At 40.5% G+C, this 23958-nt stretch overlaps 1 protein-coding gene across 1 annotated transcript in view; it reads right to left on the bottom strand.

The window, feature by feature from the left end:
* Positions 1-4512: 4512 nt before the first annotated feature.
* Positions 4513-23958, bottom strand: part of LOC123668044 (multidrug resistance protein homolog 49-like) — an 88796-nt gene continuing 69350 nt past the window's right edge. Inside the window, 10 exon segments of the mRNA XM_045601837.1 lie at positions 4513-6140; positions 8979-9087; positions 9690-9836; positions 10449-10655; positions 14965-15159; positions 15552-15714; positions 17918-18110; positions 21222-21351; positions 21937-22049; positions 22996-23086. Of these exon segments, the coding sequence (XP_045457793.1) occupies positions 6040-6140; positions 8979-9087; positions 9690-9836; positions 10449-10655; positions 14965-15159; positions 15552-15714; positions 17918-18110; positions 21222-21351; positions 21937-22049; positions 22996-23086 (1449 nt within the window). The 3' untranslated portion in view covers positions 4513-6039.

Here is a 23958-nt window from a genome sequence, read left to right as displayed (position 1 = left end):
TTTTGACATTCTTGGGAAATTTTTGAATAATTCATAAACTTAATTATAATAGTTTTAATTATCAAATAATTAGATGTCTTCGAATTACTTCGTATTAGCTATATAGTATTAATAAATATACTTCAAAACAATCGAGGTAAAAAAAACAGCAATTTATAATTTTAGTTACAACGTAAAATACGTCCAAATTAGATAAAGTAAAACAAAAGTTAGACAAACTAATATTTTTTATTTGCCTTGAAAAGTGTTTTAATTAATAATATTAATAATTGTCTTTTGAAAATATAGATATAGACCAAAATGTTAGGTGATTTTGAGGCCTTAAGGATGTAGTAGTAGTACGTTCGAGTATACGTCTTTAGAAGAGCTGAAAAACAAGTTGCGACATGTTAGGTATCTTGTCTTATCGACTTGTCATAATTACACAGTGAGATTTTAAAAAAATCCATTCGCTTCATTCAAAATAAAGTTAACACTTCCTATATTCAAGAAACGACTCGTTTGAAATTGAACGGTTCGTAAGTAAAACGAATGGATTTATTTAGGGTTGGATTTCGAACGACCAAAACGATCCGTTTTTTGAATATAGGAACCGGGCTCAAATGATTCGTTCGGGATATACCATAAAAGTTAGTCGTGACAATTTGCGGCGTGATTTTTGTATGAATTTGTGAGTGTAGAGAATTTTAACACAATATATTTCAATTTAAAATGAATACGAAATATTTATATTTTCAAATTCACTTCAGCCTATCGCAGTCCACTGCTGGACATAGGCCTCCACAAGCTCGCGCTAAAAATGCCGCGAACTCGTGTGTTTTGCCCATAGTCATCAAACTGGGAAGGCGGGTTGGTGACCGCAGCGCTGGCTTTTTCATATTATTTTCAAATCACTTGTGCAAAATTTTTCATCCCTAGTTATAGTCGACTTAAAAATAAAACTTAGTTCTTATCGCTAACGTACTTTCGAACTCGGTCCAAAATTTTTAAATGGCAACATTAAGACTAAGGTAAGTATAGGCTGTAAGCATTTGCAGAAAAATTATAATAACTGTCATTTTACGTCATAGATAAAGTAAAAAAAAAATTTACGTGCTAAGTATACTTCAAAGAGTAAAATAACTAGCTTATGGTATACTTTTATGGCTGCGGTTTCGCGTAAATTCAGATCCCGTGAAAATGTCGGGATAGAAAATAGTCTGCGCGTTATTCTAGATGTCCAGCATACGAAGTTTATTACAAGTAGTTTACTTAGTTTTGCCTAAAACACTTTTTTTATTGGTACAGTGGCCACAGCTACCGGTTTATATGTTTGCGGTTGTGGGTGCGAGCACATAATAAATGTTTGTATGGCCCATACACGTCTCAGTACTATATAAAAGGCCGTGAAACCAAGTCCAGTATAGTTTACTTTGAACGAAATAAACGCTCAAGTTTTCAGAACTAATATTATTATAATAGATTATCTTAATTATAATCGTTTGTTATTCCATTCGAGTTTGTAACTTGTTGAATAAATTATTATTGATCAAAGTTTGTTTTTATTTATTATTTCGATACCAGCTGAACCTCCGACTTCATTTGTATTGAAATCTATTTTATGGGAAATATACATATTTTATAGATCACAGCTAAATTGACACCAGCAATTTATACTAAGCTAACTCATAAAAGTGAACTTTACAATAGAGGCTTATAAAAGGGAAAAACGTGATACCTTTTATATTAATTAGGAAAATTATTTGAAATTTGGTATCTTTAATAGTTAATTTATTCATTGCAATTTCACAATTTGTAAAAAAACCACATTTATTCAAGTTGCATTAAGAAAACCAACTTATCGAAAATTCGAATTGGCGTAGCATAAATTGTTGGTGTCGAAATAATGCTATTTTTAAGCAGTGTATGTTCCTGTTGGTAAGGCATAGAGCAACACGGAGGGGAGAAGCCATTGCGTCTGCTACCGATACAAAACTGTCTGTCATTTTTTGCGGGGGGGAATTACACACATGCACACTTTATCTAATTCGCACACAAAAAAAATCGTCTGTCACTACGAAACTCACACATACTAAATTAAAATCACACTTACATTTTTCACACACACATAGATACATTCTGTGTCATTACAGTATAATGACACGCCGCAACTACACTGACAAGGTGCTTACAGCCGTGGTTGTAACAACTGTCGATATGCATTATCGATAAATTCAAGTACTCGGTTAGGGAAATAAGGTTTTTAAAGTGATACAAAGGTAAGATGTTATTATAAAAATAGACTTAATTTATTATATACTACAAATCAAACATCTTCAAGTAAAATAAACGATTATAAAGAGTAAAGATTTGATTGTTTGTTTGTTAGCATTGAATAGGCTCCGAAACTACTGGACCGATTCAAAAAAATATTTCACCGTTGAGAAGCTACACTATCCCTGAGCGACATAGGTTATACTATATTTTTCAAGGGATAAAAAAATAACCTAAAAAATTCCTTACATTGCGTACGCTGCAAACACTAATGATAATAGAAATATATAATGTAGTAAGACTTTGTACAACACATCATTATCTACAATAATTGTATTTGCTCGCAAACGAAAACAAAACTGACTTCAATTACATCGACAAGTAATACAATATTCGTAATATATACGCGTTATCAAAGGTAACTGAAAAAGTTGTTATCAGATCTCGATGAAATTTAAACGCAACCACATGATAAACATCAGCTTTCTGTTGAATTAAAAATCATCAAAATTGGTTCACCCAGTCAAAAGTTCTGAAGTAACATACATAAAAAAATACAGTCGAATTGAGAACCTCCCCTTTTTGGAAGTCAGTTAAAATGTGTCGCGACAGCCTATGTCTTACTATTATAATTATGTTACAATACGTTTGGTGCAACGTTGTTGTGCCAAACAATGCCAGTCTACAATAAACGATTTAAAGTTAACATACACTTTGAGGAGTTGATGATGTACACGGTGATGTCAACGAATCAGGAGTAGGGAGCGTAACACTAATGGCATCATAAGATGATAGTTTGTCATCTGCTAGATTGAATGATTTGTTAATGAAGAAAGGGTGGATATTTTTAATTTTCAAAGTTGATAAATCTAAGCTTCATTTCACTACTATGACTAAGGTGAACCATATCTTGATTACCTTGTACATGAGACAAAAAAAAAAACTTACGGGACAAAAACAGTGTGGCGTTAGTGTTGGTTTGGTGCCCTCGACTAATCCTTCTATTGTTAGCCAACACTTGAAAGTTAGTGGTATTGATATGATCTGAATAAAGTACAGTATTTTTTGTGGGCGTCCAGGTTTATCTGTTATTACCATTTTTTTCCATTTATCCCTTAAATTTGGATTTTTAGAAAACCTGCCAAATTTTTATATAAAACATTATGGTGGAAGTTCACATTAAGTAATTCTAGTAAAATGTATTAATACTTATAATACGTGTATTATATTTAATTTAATGCAATTTTATTATATAACTATGTTTATTAAAAAAAGCTAGCACTATAATATTTTAAATAAATCAAAATCTCAAAAATGTCTGTCTCCTCTTTTGCCTTTGCCGTTTTTATCGATAACCATCTACAAACAAACCGGTAACAACACTATCGCTCGGCGACAGTGACTTCTCGGAAATAGACTCCGATCAGTCGCTCGACCGATCCTCATATTGTATGCGGGCGGGCGGAGCGGTTGGTATACAAATCGAGTCAACACGAACGATAATATTTGTAATTTTTAAGTTTAAAAAAGGTTTAAAAGAAGTATACAAGTAATAATGTGATTAAAAAATACTTACGTATTAAAGGTAACGCCATGTTTTAGTAAATTTGACGTGGCAGATCTTTTTTTGCAGCAAAAAACAGAACAATTTGGCATTTTTTGAAGGAGGTTGATTCAATCGCGCAACTAGATTTAGTCTAGTGATCAGTGCGGCTGCAACTAGTTTTGTTTGCATATGGCCATTTGGCCTTATACCTTGACAGAGGGGAACGCCTGTACATGGCTACTCCCCTCCGTGTTGCTCTTTGTGGTAAGGTGACCAGAGCTTCTGGGGGGAATAGGGGATAGGGTCAGCAACGCGTTTGCGACGTTTCTGGTGTTGCAGACGTCTATAAGCTACGGTAATCGCTTATAACCACTTGAGCTGTACGCTTGTTTGCCGACTTAGTTATGTAAAAAAAAAATCCAAGATGAAAAAACTATCTACGTACCTATAAAAAATGACATTAATAACCTAGTTGTTTTGAATATCAAGCAAAGATAGCTTATTAAAAAAAAAAAAAAAAATATATACGGTCGAATTGAGTAACCTCCTCCTTTTTTTGAAGTCGGTTAAAAAAGCAAATCAAAAGTACATTTTATATTTTTACGTGTAGAAAGAGGCATCTCCCCAGCAGTGGGACGTTCACAGACTGAATCAATACCATCATAATAACGCCAGGTAAATTAAAAATTTAATTCAAGAAAAAAAAGTCGTTCTTAGTGTACTTATTTTTATTTCTGTAATTACGATTATTTTATCACATTGTTATGATGTCAAATTGTACATTAAAAAACTCATCTTGAGTACTTAAAATTAAATTTAAAATCACAGTCGATCTTATATCTAGGAATAATAGTTAAAAATAGAATAAATATTGACACCTAGAATCGTCGCCATCTTGTTCTGTATGTCACCTTTTGACATGACGTTAGACTCGAGATGTCAAGTAAGGCCGGTCCTATGTTCACAAAACCTTTCGTTTCATTAACGAACATGAACAAAACGAATGGTTATAGTATAGGAACACGGCCTTAGTAAGTCATAAACAGTTTATTGATTTTTAAGTATTTTAAATTAAAACCATTACATTCTATAATTGCAAAAATAGGGCACTTTTTACATTTCAAAATATATTCAAAATGTTTATATTTTTTAAAACCATAAAGTATTCTATTTTCCACACACGCATTACACAAACAAACTTTATATTAAATTTTTATGTTTTTAACAAACATCTTAAAAATTTAATATTTTTTTTTGAGTCACGTACTTTTAATCAATGTAAAATATGAAAGAATTGATTAGATGGATTTATAATATTTTTTCCTAATTAATGACAAGATTAACCACAGTGTAAACGCGGAGAGTACTTAACATCTATGTACAAAAAAATGAAGTAAAAAATGCATTGTCATAACTGCATTATGAAACCAAAATATCCTGTATTATTAAAACATAATAATAAAGTATATCAATCTATGTTATATCAATTTTCAGAAATGCAGATATGTTTATAACCGTATTTCTGAAACACATATTCTGAGTTATTTGAGTGGCAAAAGTCATAAAAATTTGAAATGTACACTCATAAACTATCAATGAACACAAATTTCACTTATAAATATAAAACTCTCGACAAAGAACTCTTAACCAGAGATAGCTTACATTTGACTTAAAATTAAAATGCATAATAATGAGTGTTAGGAATTTTTTGACGCCATTATTATATTTTTAAGAGTTTTCTATTTTTTTAAAGTATCAAAACGAAGCGAGACATGGCTCTATGGCGTTATGGCGTTGGCCTTTGTCTTTCCCATTATGATACAAAAGTATTTGATTCATTTTGTACGTTAACATACAAAACGTCGTCAACAATAAAACAAAATGGCTACGTACGATTTTAAAATATGCACAAAAATTGATAATACGATTTCGTACTGTCAATATTTTAAATATTATTAAATATACTACAGATAGTAACGATATTTAACTAGTAATCCACAAACAACATCACGTTTAGGGGTTGGAGGAAGTTGCAAACTGTGAAATCGTGACGAGAAAACATGAGTTTTGTGACGTCACATTAAAATTACTGAGAGTAACCCCAAGTAGGAATATACAAACAATTTGTAAGTGTCATATTTAAAAAAAATCATAATGTTAGTACAATAATGTAAAGTTGTCTATCGTGGAATTATTTGACATAACTCATGGATAGAATTGATTACAAGTCAACTGTCAAGTTACGAGCTCGCGTCGACCGGCCCTTGCTGCTGCAGCAGCTCCCAGTACAAGCCTCGCTTACGAACTAACTCTTCGTGAGAGCCGCTTTCTGCTATAACACCTGGAAATAATAATAAATAAATAAATATCTATACAATACACACACGGTCGTTTGTTCCTAAAGTAAGCAACTTAATGCTTGTGTTATAAGGTATCAGCCGACTGGTATATCTACATATATATTTTTTTCTTCGATAAACATACTTATAAATAATACATATATAAATATATAAATAAGTATTTATATCACACCCAGACTCGGGGTGGGAATCGAACCCACAACCCTCGGAGCAGAAAGCAGGGTCACTACAAACTGCACGAACGGGCTAGTCATAGGGAAAATGGCCATATTTTAAGACACTCACAAAAAATAAATTTTTATGTCTGATTTTGTTTGCGATAAAATGCGATATTTAAAGCAAGCAAACCTTACAATATTATACATATTCACAACTTAAGAACTAAATATTTACAGATAGTTATGGTATAAATTTCCTCGTTGATTTTTTGTACTTGTTTTTGCAATAAAATTTGAACATTGTTAAGTATTTTAAAGTTTGTTAGCGGTTGTATTTTTCGGAGTAGTATAAGAGATTATTTGGGTTGTTTTTTTCTGCGTGACTAAATAACCGAGTAATTCAACTTTTGACAAAAAAATGTCACTATTCAGATTATGAGTGTCGAATATATTAAGAGCCATTTCACAATTTTACGCTCTGCAAGTTTAGGTAAATTTGGTCGCATCGCGCGAGTCGTACGAGCCGCGCGATCTTTGTGCTAGTACGTATAGTGTGACAACCAAAAGACCATCTTGATCATTTTCTAATGTATAATAAAAATTAATAACTATGGTATAAAATGTTTTTTACATAATTAATTTGTTAAAAATTTCAAGTATGTTATATAACAACAGTCAATAAATTTAAAATAAAAATAAAAAATCAATTTTATGAAACAAATTTTTTTAAATTGATTTAGTTTTTTCAGTTTACGAATGAATCTAATATTTACGATATGAATAAAATAGCATTTTATAACATCGACACTGACAAACATATTAATTAACAAATAACAAGACAAACAGATTGAAATGCCTATTTGTATTAATAATGTGAGAGAAAGAAAATTAAATTATACATTTGTTTACAGAAATTATCATTATATTATTTTACAGTCATTTTCGTAATATGTTTATTTTATTATGAAAGTATCAAATGCGGTTTATCCGCTATAACAGGCGCTTGGCGCGTGTGAGCGAAAGAGACGGCTGCGCAGAATTTGGCGTGGACCTTACCTCTAAGAGCGCTAGCGCTCGACTGATTTACCGGGCTTGATGCGTGGTAATATATACTATCTTTTTACTATTTAATATAAAATGTATTAAAAATGATTACATCTTTTAATTATTTTTTTTTGGTATTCCTTAATGATGTAAGTTTACTTTGATGAAGATAGTTCGTTAAAATTTCTTAGTTTTCTAAGAAAAATATCGTTTTTAAAATTGTACTTATTTGGAAAATATTCGTAACTTTAAATTTTTTTTATCGATGAATACAAATTGAATAAAAATCTGCGATAGTGTTCAACAAAATTATATTCCACATATTACGATATTTTTTTAAAATGGTTTCAACGTAGAGGTTATTGAAAAGTAGGACTTCAAAGTATACATTGCGACTGTTCACCCAGGGAGGAGGCTGATGAAAAGGTTAATAATTTTATACACATAATATAAATCAAAATTCTGATCTGACTATGGACTACAACAAAGGTTGCTCTATTATATTTCAAGAATATAAATTACATTATTGCATCCGACACTGAGATTAACGACGTCAAAATATTACAATTTCGCGGATTGTTACCGATTTTTGTGAAATAGCTCTTAAACAATAATATGTTATAAAGTGATTTACAATAAATAAAATTTCGTTAATAAAAATGCTACCCTGTTTCTCTATTAAAAAAGTCTTCTTTTAGTAATGATAATTTATTTTTTAACTAGCTTCTGCCCACGACTTCGTCCGGGTGGAACAGTTTCTTTGAGCTAACTGGGAAGCTCTCAAAAGGAAAAAAAAACCTCGATTTTGAAACATTCTTCATTGGTGCTCCGCTCCTATTGGTCTAAGCGTGATGATATAATTATACTGACTATATATTTTTCGATAAATGAGCTTTCTAACACTGAAAGAATTTTTCAAATAGGACAGTAGTTTCTGAGATTAGCGCGTTCAAACAAACAAACTCTTCAGCTTTATAATATTGGTATAGATTTAAATAAAGCTTGTTGATAGAGCGAACAATAAAAATATCGAATTAAGAACCTCCTTTTTTTTTAAGTCAGTTACGTCTGTATGCTTTTAGGTGATTTTAACTGAGGTAGGGCACATCAGGAAATTTCCTGGTCAGAAATGGAGCAGCCCAACTGGGGTAGTACCCCGACCTTACAGAAGACCACAGCTAAATAATACTGTTATCAAGCAGTGCCGTGTTCCTGTTGGTGAGTAAGGTGACCAGAGCTCCTGGGGGGGTGGGGATTGGGTCGGCAACGCGCTTGCGATGCTTCTGGTGTTGCGTCTATAGGCTACAGTAGTCGCTTACCATCAGGTGAGCCGTACGCTTGTTTGCCGACCTAGTGACATAAAAAAAAACTTTATCAACCAATCCGAAGTGGAGCAGCATGGTGGATTAATCTCCAGTCCTTCTCCTATATGGAGACAGAGGCCCAGCAGTGGGATGTTAAAGGATGAATCGGAATATAATTTAAAAAGTGACGCTTCAAAAGTGGTTTTGAAACCGACATTAGGTGAGCAGAGCCCTCGAAGGGAATCTTGGAGGTGTTGCAGCGGCCGCCCACAAGCGGTACGCCCTAGTAGTAACAAACAAGGCCCACACGCACCTCGGTCCACGACGCAGATGGTGTGGGCGCGGCGCACGGTGGCGAGGCGGTGCGCGATGACGACGGTGGTGCGGCCGCGGCTCGCCTCCTCCAGCGCCGCCTGCACCGCCTGACAACAAATAAAACGACTGTGCTTTAGACCACACGACTGAAGGAAAACTTCTTTAGCTTCATCTAAATTATATCTCTCAACTTCCGTTCGCCTCGCCCGATTACACTTTTCGTAACGCTCTCGTCACATTTAGCATTTACATCGATAGATGGCGGCTGGATGGCTGGTGGGTGTATAGACGAAATTTAACATTTAGCATTAGCATCTAGTAACAACACCCGCGGGTTTCTCAGTAGTCAGTATAGGATGTCAGTAGTAGTGTAGTCAGTGTAGGGTTTCAGTAGTAGTGTAGTCAGTGTAGGATTTCAGTAGTAGTGTAGTCAGTGTAGGGCGTCAGTAGTAGTGTAGTCAGTGTAGGGTCTCAGTAGTAGTGTAGTCAGTGTAGGGTTTCAGTAGTACTGTAGTCAGTGTAGGGTTTCAGTAGTAGTGTAGTCAGTGTAGGGTTTCAGTAGTAGTGTAGTCAGTGTAGGGTTTCAGTAGTAGTGTAGTCAGTGTAGGGTTTCAGTAGTAGTGTAGTCAGTGTAGGGTTTCAGTAGTAGTGTAGTCAGTGAAGGGTGTCAGTAGTAGTGTAGTCAGTGTAGGGTTACAGTAGGATGTACCTTCTCGCTGGCGGCGTCCAGTGCGGACGTGGCCTCGTCCAGCAGCAGCACCCGCGGGTTCCTCAGCAGCGCGCGGGCGATGGCCACGCGTTGCTTCTGCCCGCCCGACAGCGCCGCACTGCCCGCCTCCAGCACTGTGTCGTAGCCCTGCAAACGAGTTTAGTGATTAGCTCCACCGTAAGATAATTTATAAAACGATTCAGGCTGTAACATCCCACTGCTGGGCATTTGGCGTTTTTCTTCATATACGAGAAGGGTTGTATACGAGGCGTTCGATTTTTAATTACGTTCCTTCAAAGGTTAGATTCTGTAGGTGTAATTAGATCACGGTCCAAATGAAAAAAATTTTTTTTAACCCTTTTTTAAACTTTACTCTGCCTTAATCACTTCATCTGTCTTAATAAGGGAATATATCCGCCAACCCGTATTGGAGCAGCGTGGTGGATTAAGCTCTGATCCTTCTCCTACATGGGGAAAGAGGCCTATGCCCAGTAGTGGGATATTACAGGCTGAAGCGAACTCTGTCTTAATATAAGAGCTACTCTGGCAACGTAGTTTTGCATAATTGTCCAATGAGCACGTAAGCACGGCTATAGTTCACAATAAATTACGCTACGGACAAAAGAATTCTTTCCGATGCGCAGTTCTTTAGTCATATTCGTCAGTTAATATTAACTTTTCTTTTAAACTCGCGTTTACGTGGTCAGGAAAGGTATCATGCAGAACGTGTGTCGAGGCCGGCGTGCCCAGGCCACCCACCAGCGGCAGGCCGGCCACGAAGGCGTGCACGTTGGCGCGGCGCGCGGCGTCCAGCAGCGCGCCGTCGTCGGCGCGGGCGGCGGCGCCGTAGGCGATGTTGTCGCGCACGGAGCGCTCGAACAGCACGGGCTCCTGCTGCACCAGGCCCAGCTGCGCGCGCAGCGCCGCCAGCGGCAAATCGCGCCGGATGTCGCGCCCGTCCAGCTTCTGTTGGGACAAAGCGCGCCGGTCAGTGGGGGAATCGGGACACGGTCGGTCAGTGGGAACGGCTCGAGCCCAGCGAGTTAATCGGCTCTTAATGACTCAAATTTGATCGCTCTGAGATCCCAGAACCCCACCCTTCTCTTTTTCTTCGCTATGTCCTATGCCCTAAGGTTGTCTGGAAGAAATCGCTCCTAGCGATAAGACCGCCTTTGTACATATTTATTTTCATGTATCACTTTTTTGTAATGTTTCTTTGTGGTGTACAATAAAGAGTATTTATTATTATTATTAACCCCACACTTTACTTATTTTCCGATAGACTAAATCTATAATCTATAATATATATAAAAGCGAAAGGTCACTCATTCATCACGAAATCTCCGAAACTATAACACCTACAAACTTGAAACAAATTTCAGGTAGGCTCCTTATAGGACGTAGACATCCGCTAAGAACGGATTTTACGAAACTCGACCCCTAAGGGGGTAAAACGGGAGTTGCAAGTTTGTATGAAAGTCCTATGTTTTTGAAGTAAGAGACTTGAAATTTAAAATGTATGCTCTATAGATGATGAAAAGGTGTCCAAATAATGTATCTTTAGAAATAAACTCCCTTTTGGGGTTAAAACGGGGGATGGTAGGTTGACTCTCTCATCGCGAAATCTCCGAAACTATAACACCTATAAACTTAAAATTTGACAGGAAGGCTTCTTATAGGGTGTAGACATCCGCTAAGAACGGATTTTACGAAACTCGACCCCTAAGGGGGTAAAACGGGAGTTGCAAGTTTGTATGAAAGTCCTATGTTTTTGAAGTAAGAGACTTGAAATTTAAAATGTATGCTCTATAGATGATGAAAAGGTGTCCAAATAATGTATCTTTAGAAATAAACTCCCTTTTGGGGTTAAAACGGGGGATGGTAGGTTGACTCTCTCATCGCGAAATCTCCGAAACTATAACACCTATAAACTTGAAAATTGACAGGAAGGCTTCTTATAGGGTGTAGACATCCGCTAAGAATGGATTTTACGAAATTCGACCCTTAAGGGGGTAAAACGGGGGTTGGAAGTTTGTGTGTAAGTCCCATGTTTTTGAAGTAAGAGACTTGAAATTTAAAATGTTCGCTCTTTAGGTGGTGAGAAGGTGTCCAAATAATGTATCTTTAGAAATCAACTCCCTTTTGGGGTTAAAACGGGGGATGGTAGGTTTACTTACTCATCACGAAATCTCTGGAACTATAACACCTACAAACTTAAAATTTGGCAGGACGGCTTCTTATAGGGTGTAGACATCCGCTAAGAATGCATTTTACGAAATTCGATCCTTAAGGGGGTAAAACGGGGGTTGGAAGTTTGTGTGAAAGTCCCATGTTTTTGAAGTAAGAGACTTGAAATTTAAAATGTATGCCTTATAAATGATGAAAAGGTGTCCAAATAATGTATCTTTAGAAAGAAACTCCCTTTTGGGGTTAAAACGGGGGATGTAGATTGATTCACTCATCACGAAATCTCTGGAACTATAACAGCTACAAACTTGAAATTTAACAGGTAGGTTCCTTATAGGGCGTAGATATCCGTTAAGAACTGATTTTACGAAACCCGACCCCTAGGGGTTAAAACGGGGGTTGGAAGTTTGTAAGAAAGTCCTATGTTTTTGAAGTAAGAGAGTTGAAATTAAAAATGTTCGCTCTTTAGATGGTGAGAAGGTGTCCGAATAATGTATCTTTAGAAAGAAACTCCCTTTTGGGGTAAAAACGGGGGATGTAGATTGATTCACTCATCATGAAATCTCTGGAACTATAACAGCTACAAACTTGAAATTTAACAGGTAGGTTCCTTATAGGGCGTAGACATCCGTTAAGAACTGATTTTACGAAACCCGACCCCTAGGGGTTAAAATGGGGGTTGGAAGTTTGTAAGAAAGTCCTATGTTTTTGAAGTAAGAGAGTTGAAATTAAAAATGTTCGCTCTTTAGATGGTGAGAAGGTGTCCGAATAATGTATCTTTAGAAAGAAACTCCCTTTTGGGGTTAAAACGGGGCATCGTAATATACATATGGATGTGTGACGAGGTGTCCAAATAATGCATCGTAATCTATATATAGATGGACAAAGATGAAATTCGGTAGGGAGGTAGATTATAGTTAGTAGACGTCCGCTAAGAACGGATTTTGCTTATAGTTCGTACGAAAGATATACAACACCTATAAGTTCGCTTAATAGGTTATTTATACTGCAGCCTAAAAATAAAACTAAAAGTGTGGTGTATAGAGAGGTTTTATAAAGTTTTTATTAAATTATACTAAATTGTGCCTTTTAAAAAGTTACTCAGTATGATAAGCATTTCAAGTCACTTAAATAAAAAAATAATTTGCGTTAAACAATTAGTGGATTATAAAACAAAGTCCCCAAAAGTGTATGTGATCGATTCCCTCAATCAATCAATCTACTGAACAGATTTTCATGCGGATTCACCAATGGAGAGAGGGCTTCAAGAGGAAGGTTTACGGAATAGCTAAGCCGATCTTGATGAAAGTTTCACTAGAAGTTTGTTTGAAAACCATTGTGACAGACTGATTTCAACGCGGGCGAAGCCGCGGGCACAGCTAGTGTATACATATAAGAGAGTAGCATTAACGTGCACAGTGCACGTACATACGCTAGCTTAGAAGACCAATTCTTAGATATCGATTGATAAAAGTACGTAAAAATGTAATAGCTTAGCTTATTTTTAACCGACTTCCAAAAAAGGAGGAGGTTCTCAATTCGACTGTATTTTTTTTTTACGTATGTTACTTCAGAACTTTTGACTGGGTGGCGCGATTTCGACAAATTTTCTTTTAATCGAAAGGTGGTGTGTGTCATTTAGTTCCATTTAAATTTATTTGAGATCTAACAACTACTTTTCGAGTTATATCTAATAATGCGTTTTTACTTGACGCTTTTTTCGTCGACCTACGTTGTATTATACCACATAACTTTGTACTGGATGTACCGATTTTGATAATTCTTTTTTTGTTGGAAAGAAGATATCTCTAGTTTAGTACCATGATAAGGAACTAAGGAACCAGGATCTGATGATGGGATCCCAGAGAAATCGAAGGAAACTCTCGAAAATCCGCAATAACTTTTTACTGGGTATACTGATTTTGATAGTCTTTAATTTAATCGAAAGCTGATGTTTATCATGTGGTCACATATAAATTTTATTGAGATCTGATAACTACTTTTTGAGTAATCTTTGATAACGCGTAGTTACTTGACTATTTTTTCGTCGATCTACGTTGTATTTACTCGTCGATGTAATTGAAGTTGGTTTTTTTTCGTTTGCCAGCAAACACAATTATCTCATGGCTGAATCATACGTATGTTGTAGAAACTATTGTGAACGATATGAAATTAATAATACCAGACACTTTCTATCGGATTATATTTGTCACCAGACACTAATTTGGTTATATTTTAAAATCGTTACAAAATATTTGAGCTATTATTTGTACGCGTAAAATAGTACTAAATACTAATATTCATCCAAATTTATCAAAAAATAGTTAAAAATTAACCGTTCCAGCGGGGATCGAACCCGCGTCTCCGACTGACTGTGTCGGTGCTCTAGCCAATTAAGCTATGGAACGATGTACTCGCTAGATCGAAATTTTTGATATGATGATTTTATATTCGGTTTAAGAGAACCTAAAAAAAGAGTAAAAAAAATAAAAAGCTCACTATAGACGGCGCCACGGTTCGATTAAATCGAATATAAAAATTATCATATCGAAACTTTCGATCTAGCGGGTACATCGTTCCATAGCTTAATTGGCTAGAGCGCCGACACGGTCAGTAGGAGACGCGGGTTCGAATCCCGCTGGAGCGGTCGATTTTTGATATGATATTCAAAAATGTTTAGAATTCCTAATGTGTGGGTATCACAAAAATAAAATAGTACATATTAAAAAATAGTTATATCGAATATCATTACAGCCTATACAGTCCACTACTGGACATAGGCCTCCACAAGTTTACGCCAAAAATAACGTGAACTCATGTGTGTTGCCCATAGTCACCACGCTGGGCAGGGCCGGCTTTGTCGCACCGAAGACGCTGCTGCCCGTCTTCGGCCTGTGTATTTCAAAGCCAGCAGTTGGATGGCTATCCCGCCATCGGTCGGCTTTTTAAGTTCCAAGGTGGTTGTGGAACTTTGTTATCCCTTAGTCGCCTCTTACGACACCCACGGGAAGAGAGGGGGTGGCTAAATTCTTTAGTGCCGTAACCACACAGCACATATCGAATATAGGAGGTAATTATTGTGACTCACCACGACCCCTTGCTGCGGGTCATAGTTCCTCAGCAACAGATGCATGAGGGTGGACTTGCCGCACCCCGAGGGCCCCACCAGCGCCACGGTCCGGCCGGGCTCCACGGTCAGAGACAGGCCGTTCAGGACGGGTACGTTGGCTCGGGTGGGGTAGCGGAAGTGGATGTTTTCGAACTCTATCTTACCCGTTGCGACCTGTGGATAGCAAGCAATATTATTTGGTTTGACATAACTTAAATTGTAAAGCATTATAATAAACATAAGCATTGGCCATACAGATGTTTGTCGTGGTCTGAGCGTTTGTGCTTGCGTATTGTGTCCGGACCCTCGACACAGAAGTAAATTCTAGTGGGGGCCGTTGAGTGCGAGGCGTTTATTTATTTATTGATTACTGGGATCATATGGAACCGGAAAATACGCGGGTAAAGCCGCGAGCTGCAGAGAGCAGGTAGACCTCCTGGACAGGGTCGATGTTAGGTTCGGCAACTCTGTTCTGCAACGTCTATTGGTGGTAGTAGGTGACCGCTTACCATTAGTAGGCCGGACGTTTATTTGTCGATCTAACCGTGTAAAAAAACAGTACTCACCCAGTTAGGGTCAACGACAGCGGTGTCCTCATCACGTACGAGTGGTTGTCTCCGCAGAGCTCTTACGATCCGAGCCCCGGACCGACGAGCCGCTGCGAAGTTCGGCGCGAACGACAGAGCCTCGGCCAGCATCCATGCGCCGTAGATTAGCGCCTCTGATACTCTGGGGAGTTATGTTTATTTCATTACTAGCTGTTTTACTGAGTTGGTCGATGGACATTTGTATGTAGTGGACAAAAATTTCCTCACTTTGCTATGGTACCAATGGAATAGGATCCCGAAAGTCAAAATAATTGTGTTTGTTATCAAACACAAAATTAGGTTGACCTCAATTTAAATTGACAAGTAAAAAACGAGAACATCATCAATTTAGATAGTCGAAAACATAGTCAACTCAAAACGCATTAGTAGTAACTCAAAATTTACTCAGAAGATTTTGCTCAGATTTAATCTGGATCGAACGCAACAAGCACAATAATCAAAATTGATATACCTGAAAATTTTTATGAGGTAACACATATTAAAAAACAAAACACAATCGAGAACCTCTTTTTTAAGTCGATATCAAAATATTACGACGACAGGTGTCCCGGTTGTTATCAAAAGCACCCTAGTAACGAGCTTACTCATAGGCGGGATTATGTTCTCCAACCTGCAATTGAGCAGCGTGGATTGATTGCCAATCCTACTTCCACATGGTGAAAGAGGTCCATGGCCAGCAATGGGACGTTAAAGGCTTACTCGATATTTTGTAACAAAACATAGTTTTTTACATAGTTAGAGCTACAGCGGAGCTTTTAGCCGGTTCTTTTCTGCAGCATCTTAATACCGAATCGTTGTTAGCTTCACTTCTAACGATATTTAATGTCTTATTTTGTAAGATGAAGATTCGAAGGTAGTTTTGAAGGCCATGTGATATTTTTATTTTGCGATATTACGCCATACTCGCGGGTGTCAGCGGTAGACGGCTGCCACAGCTAGCCTGCAGTAGCGGACTGTAAGGGAGGGTGGTGGGTACTCACAGGATGGCGTACTCGTAGCTGAGCCCCTCGCGGGCCACGAGGTAGCCGCCGTAGGCCAGCGACACGGCGTAGCCCAGCGTGGGCGCGCACAGGCACAGCCCGTACACCGGGCCGCGCACCCAGCAGGCCTGCAGTAGCGGACTGTAAGGGAGGGCGGTGGGTACTCACAGGATGGCGTACTCGTAGCTGAGCCCCTCGCGGGCCACGAGGTAGCCGCCGTAGGCCAGCGACACGGCGTAGCCCAGCGTGGGCGCGCACAGGCACAGCCCGTACACCGGGCCGCGCACCCAGCAGGCCTGCAGTAGCGGACTGTAAGGGAGGGCGGTGGGTACTCACAGGATGGCGTACTCGTAGCTGAGCCCCTCGCGGGCCACGAGGTAGCCGCCGTAGGCCAGCGACACGGCGTAGCCCAGCGTGGGCGCGCACAGGCACAGCCCGTACACCGGGCCGCGCACCCAGCAGGCCTGCAGTAGCGGACTGTAAGGGAGGGCGGTGGGTACTCACAGGATGGCGTACTCGTAGCTGAGCCCCTCGCGGGCCACGAGGTAGCCGCCGTAGGCCAGCGACACGGCGTAGCCCAGCGTGGGCGCGCACAGGCACAGCCCGTACACCGGGCCGCGCACCCAGCAGGCCTGCAGTAGCGGACTGTAAGGGAGGGCGGTGGGTACTCACAGGATGGCGTACTCGTAGCTGAGCCCCTCGCGGGCCACGAGGTAGCCGCCGTAGGCCAGCGACACGGCGTAGCCCAGCGTGGGCGCGCACAGGCACAGCCCGTACACCGGGCCGCGCACCCAGCAGGCCTGCAGTAGCGGACTGTAAGGGAGGGCGGTGGGTACTCACAGGATGGCGTACTCGTAGCTGAGCCCCTCGCGGGCCACGAGGTAGCCGCCGTAGGCCAGCGACACGGCGTAGCCCAGCGTGGGCGCGCACAGGCACAGCCCGTACACCGGGCCGCGCACCCAGCAGGCCTGCAGTAGCGGACTGTAAGGGAGGGCGGTGGGTACTCACAGGATGGCGTACTCGTAGCTGAGCCCCTCGCGGGCCACGAGGTAGCCGCCGTAGGCCAGCGACACGGCGTAGCCCAGCGTGGGCGCGCACAGGCACAGCCCGTACACCGGGCCGCGCACCCAGCAGGCCTGCAGTAGCGGACTGTAAGGGAGGGCGGTGGGTACTCACAGGATGGCGTACTCGTAGCTGAGCCCCTCGCGGGCCACGAGGTAGCCGCCGTAGGCCAGCGACACGGCGTAGCCCAGCGTGGGCGCGCACAGGCACAGCCCGTACACCGGGCCGCGCACCCAGCAGGCCTGCAGTAGCGGACTGTAAGGGAGGGCGGTGGGTACTCACAGGATGGCGTACTCGTAGCTGAGCCCCTCGCGGGCCACGAGGTAGCCGCCGTAGGCCAGCGACACGGCGTAGCCCAGCGTGGGCGCGCACAGGCACAGCCCGTACACCGGGCCGCGCACCCAGCGCGCCGGCGCCGCGCGCCCCGCCGCGCTCAGCGCCGCGCTGTAGCGCCGCAGCACCGCCTGCTCCACCCCTGTGGGTGTGGGCCTTTACGTTAGGTTCGTATCCCACACCGGGAGAAAGGGTGTGTATGTGTAACCCTTTTACATTGAGTATATACGCTACAGCCTGTAATATCCCACTACTGGGCATAGGCCTTCCTCCCCATATAGGAGAAGAATAGAGCTTAATCCACCACGCTGCTCCAATGCGGGTTGGCGGATATATTCCCTACTATGAGTAACGATCGCTATCAGGTGTACATGATAGCAACCGGGACCGACGGCAATCCGAGGCAAGTGGGGAGACCCACAAGGACTGCACAAACACCCAGACCACGGCAAACACCTGTATGGCCAATAAAAACGTTTGTCAATGGGTATATATCAAACCTCAATTAATACAAGTCGACCATTAATATTAGATCCTGAACATATGAAATTGGAGTTTTTTCGTACTGGCCACTTTGATCTCAAATATTTCCTCCATGACTAAGAATTCGAAATTCAAATTTATGCAGCTATTTACTCGTGCATTTGCATTTCGAAAACCGTAATTCATTCGTTTTTTGTCTCGTTTGTTTTTCATCTTGCGTCAGTCAGTTTACAAAATGGGAAACTTGAAATATCGTGTTATTTACGAACGAGTACGAGTTCCACCATGAAACCAGTGCTGCAGAAACGGCTCGAAGGGTCAATTATGTGTATGGCTGCGGTGTCGCCAAAAGAAAACACAGTGTGTTTTTGGTTCCAACGTTATCGTTCTGGAAATTTGGACCTGCAGGACAAGTCCCGTGGACGGCCGGAAATCAAAGTTAATAATGAAGAATTGAAGGCTATTAAGGAAGCAGATCCATCATAAGCCACTTCCGAGTTAGCTGCAGGTTACGGTGTTAGTGATAAAGCTGTTTTAATCCACTTGAAGCAACATGGGAAGGTAAAAAAGCTTGAAAAGTGGGTACCGCATGAATTGAGTGAAGCAAACCGACAAACGCGCTTAGACTGCTGCGTTACATTACTCGACCGGCACAATGATGAAGGAAATTTAAATCGAAGCATTGCATGTGAAGAAAAAGTGGGTCATGTACGATAATCGGAAGCGCTCATCGCAATGGCTGAACCCTGGCGAGCCAGCCAGATCCTGCCTCAAGCGAAAATTGACTCAAAAAAGTTACTTGTGAGCGATTGGTGGACTAGTGCCGGTGTCGTTCACTACAGCTTTCTTAAATCTGGCCAGACGATTACGGCAATGACGGAAAAGCTAGCTGCTCAACAACCTAGGCTAGTCAATTGCTCTAGACCGCTGCTGTTTCTGGACAACTCTAGATCACACACTGCCCAACAGACGGCTACCAAATTAGAGGAGCTTCAATTGGAATGTCTAAAACATCCACCGTATTTCCCGGAACTTGCTCCAGACAGATTACCATTTTTTTCAAAATTTGGATAACTTCTTACAAGGGAAAAAATTCAACTCCGATGGGGCAGTCCAAACTGCCTTCAAACATTTTTTTAGTAAAAGTATAAAATGGCAAAAGTGCATAGATACATACTTTGATTAATTAAATATATTATGTATAAAAAATATCGACTTTATGTCCCGACCATACAAAACGCCAATTTCATATGTAAGGACCTAATACTTTATATTTACGCATTACGATAAATATTTTTCTACATATTTATTGCTTTTTGTTATTCTATCCTAAAATAAAACGCTGGTCAGGGGATAGAGGTGAGAGGGGTTATTGATATTCTACTCCGAGTAACGGGTGGTTTATAAAGGTTCTACTCTGAGCTAAAGTTGAGGTTCAAGTAGGGGGGAGGGTATAGAGATTCTACTCCGAGCTGAGGTTGAGAGTGGAGTAGGGGGTGTATAGAGATTCTACTCCGAGCTAAAGTTGAGGGTAGAGGAAGGGGGGGGGAGGGGTAATTGAAATTCTACTCTGAGTCAAAGTTAAGGATGATTATAGTGATGCCGTTATTTCAGAGGATATTTTTTCGGCACGCTTATCCTCAGACACTAAAGATAGCGATCATTAATATATTCTTTTATTTAATATTTACTAAGTGGAGACTATCAATGACAACATTTCACAAAGGCAATGTATAAAAAAAAAAAAAAAAAATGACGGTATTCCGGACGGTAAAATTGATACAAAGTAGACAATTACAAGATTGAGAGTAATTGCTTCTCAAAAACTGATAGGCGCTCTAACAAATCGTGTTTTTTGGAAATCATATTTAAATATGAATTACATATTTATAAAATATGAATATTTTTTTCATTTAACGACAATAATAAAAAATATAAATAAATATAAAAAATAAAAAATAATAATGATAAAATATGAATAATATTTTTCGATTTTACCAACATAATAATAAAAAATAAGAACTGCCTATTTAAATAAAAAATAACGAGTGCAATAAGAAAAAAAAAGGAAAAAAACACTTTATCAGGGACATGGGGATTTGAACCATGTTCTTCTCGGTTGATCCCGACCGGCCGATTTCCCACCGAGCTATTACAACTTTATTTACCTTCGTATTCTAACGATATTTTTTCACTCCCTAAAAACAGGGATAAAACGACATTTTCTAAAAATGAATCCTAGCTAGATGGATTTACCTCCCCCGAAACCTCCGCCGTTCCTAGATTCAGATTAATAATGAATAGCGTGAACTAATGTGTGTTGCCCATAGTCACCACGCTGGGCAGGCGGGTTGGTGACCGCAGGGCTGGCTTGGTCGCACCGAAGAGTTCTCATAGATTGAAGAAAAGATGTAGAAATCGACGTCTTACATATATTCAACCATATATCGTGGCGATGAGTCATCACGGTATGTATCGCCACGCCAGCAATCAAGTTTACACTCGCCTATAGATGTCTCACATCAAAAATATTCATTCCAAATTAGATCTACAAAAAAAAAAAAAACTACCGTAACATATTCTTTTAATGAATCACCAAAAGCGAAGCTAACTTAAACACTAACGTTAAGAAAATTCCTTTCAATATACGTGGAATTTTGTTGATAATTATTTGAACATTGCCAAATTCCGAAGAATAAAATTTGTTTTAAAATCTGATAATCTATTACATTATTAAAATGTCATATTTTATTTAAGATAGTAACCTCACCTAAGCTATGCACAGTGCGAACGTTGAGAACGGCTTCGGTGGCGAGTTTCGAGGCGCTTTCCAACGCGCGCTGTTCCTTCACTTCCGACTTCTTCGTTATCCAGCCTTCCAAGCATATTCCGCCGATGACCTGCACACAAAATATTTATTTTAATATAATACGGTAAACAAGTTATAATATTGTATTATTTACAAATGTAAAATGCTCCTGGGGGGATTGGGGATTGGGTCGGCAACGCGCTTGCGATGCTTCTGGTGTTGCAGGTGTCTATAAGCTACGGCAATCGCTTACCATCAGGTGAGCCGTACGCTTGTTTGCCGACCTAGTGACATAAAAAAAAACATAAAAAAAAAAATGTAAGTGTGAAACGATAGAAAAATATACATTATAATAATTGAACAGTTGTAACAAAACAATCAGAGTTGTTTATTCGTCTTTGTGAAACTCCATAATTGATATTAACTTTCACATCTTTATTCTAAGCCAAGGTTTTTATACGAAACTAAAGTACTGTTACATCTTGAAATATATTAATTTTTAAGAAAAGTAGTGGTGTTTACGTGAATATTTGTGTGTGTGTGTGCGTGCGCGTGTGCGCGTGTGTGCGCATGTGTGCGCGTGTGTGCGCGTGTTTGCGCGTGTTTGCGTGTGTGTGTGTGTGTGTGCGTGAGCGCGTGCGCGTGTAAGTGTGGCGTTAAGTTCGTCAGTACTCACGCAGGGCACGCTCAATAAGCTGACGAGAGTCATTTTCCAGGAGTAGGCGAGGGCGAGCCCCACGCCCAGCACCATCGTGCTGACGCCTTGCAGCATGGTGCCCAGGCGAGTTCCTGTGGAATGTAACCTACAGTTGTATACAGACTAATGCCACACGCCTTTGAATCAAAAGATCAGGTGGAGCCATTCTGTGGCACTGGAAATGAATTCATAAGGGCTGGTTTGTTTGTTTGTTGCCTTTATATAATAAATAAACAAATAAATGGGGGAGGGAACTCGGAGCAGTTCCTAGGACTTGCGATCTAGGTACAGGTTTAAGGAGGCCCCTTTTGAGATGCAACTCAATGCTCACCTTCACTGCTTGAGTTGACCGCTCTGCCTCGCCAAATAAAAGATAGATCGCAATATAATATGTAATAATTAAGTCGTTTGCATAAATTAATTATTGAAAGAGAGTCTAGGTTAAGCTACTAGCAGGATACAACTAGTGCACGGTGCCAAGCCAGAGCCAAGACTGCCTTAGCCGCGATTGCACCGATCGTTTTATACACGTCAGAATGACTCGAGTAATAGAATGAGTGAGGGTAGTTGACTATCGAACGATGTGCTAAGTGGCGTTATCGGTGCATCTGTTGTCTATAAATCCCTTGCTAATTGCGTACGACGGTGCAAGTGACATATGGATCACTTTATCAAAATATTTTACTGCGTTTTACTGCATTAGGTAGTGAACCTGTAGTGTGTATGTACATAGCAACAAATGAATTAAACACTGCTGCCCTTTGTTCTTTTCTTTCACTTGATATATATACAGCTATAAGACTGACTACATCTCCTTTTCAACATCCGTTTGCTTCGATTACACTTTGATTAACGCTCTCGTCACGAATTCACCAGCTTAAGGCGAGCGTAGAGAAGTTTTAGTTCAATAAATCGTCACGTTTTGAGATTTCATTCGGTACCCGCAGAGAAGTGTAGATTTTGTATTAGATACTGGATTAGGTAGATTGACGTTTCTTTATGTAGCTAATTCGTCTAGGAAGTATAACAAACACCCACCAGTAGCTCCCTGCACGGCGGCGCAGTCGGACGCCAGGCGGGCGCACAGCGCGCCCACCGAGTTGGCGGGGACGTCGAACCAGCCCTGCTCCTGGGGGGCAAACGATGGGGTTATAGTTTATTGCAAAGTTAATATAAGGATTTGTAAAAAAAGAAAATTTATATAGCTGAGGTAGGACACAGCAAGAATTTTCCAGCTCAAAATACGACTGGGGAAGTACCTCGACCTTACAGAAAATCATAGCTGAATAAGACTGCTTTCAAGCAGTGTTGTGTTCCTGTTGGTGAGTAAGGTGACCAGAGCTCCTGAGGGGATTGGGGATTGGGTCGGCAACGCGCTTGCGATGTTTCTGGCGTTGCAGGCGTCTGCAAGCTATTGTAACCGCTTCCCATCAAGTGAGCCGTACGCTTGTTTGCTGCGCTAGTTGTATAAAAAAATTGAAATGGTTTTTTCTGAAATTTTCTAACAGGCAGTGGAACGATCGAATGTTGCCAGTAGAAGGAGGCGGTCACCTGCACGAGGTAGTTCCGGAAGGTGCGCACGCGCAGGCGGTCGGTGAGGCGCGCGCCCGCCAGCCCGAACAGCCAGTGGAACGATCGAATGTTGCCAGTAGAAGAAGGCGGTCACCTGCACGAGGTAGTTCCGGAAGGTGCGCACGCGCAGGCGGTCGGTGAGGCGCGCGCCCGCCAGCCCGAACAGCCAGTGGAACGATCGAATGTTGCCAGTAGAAGAGGGCGGTCACCTGCACGAGGTAGTTCCGGAAGGTGCGCACGCGCAGGCGGTCGGTGAGGCGCGCGCCCGCCAGCCCGAACAGCCAGTGGAACGATCGAATGTTGCCAGTAGAAGAGGGCGGTCACCTGCACGAGGTAGTTCCGGAAGGTGCGCACGCGCAGGCGGTCGGTGAGGCGCGCGCCCGCCAGCCCGAACAGCCAGTGGAACGATCGAATGTTGCCAGTAGAAGA

This window comes from Melitaea cinxia, chromosome 30, assembly GCF_905220565.1.
Source record: "Melitaea cinxia chromosome 30, ilMelCinx1.1, whole genome shotgun sequence".
Taxonomy (NCBI): Eukaryota; Metazoa; Arthropoda; class Insecta; order Lepidoptera; family Nymphalidae; genus Melitaea; species Melitaea cinxia.
Note: the sequence above shows the minus strand (reverse complement) of the source record. Positions and strands in the feature narration are given on the sequence as shown.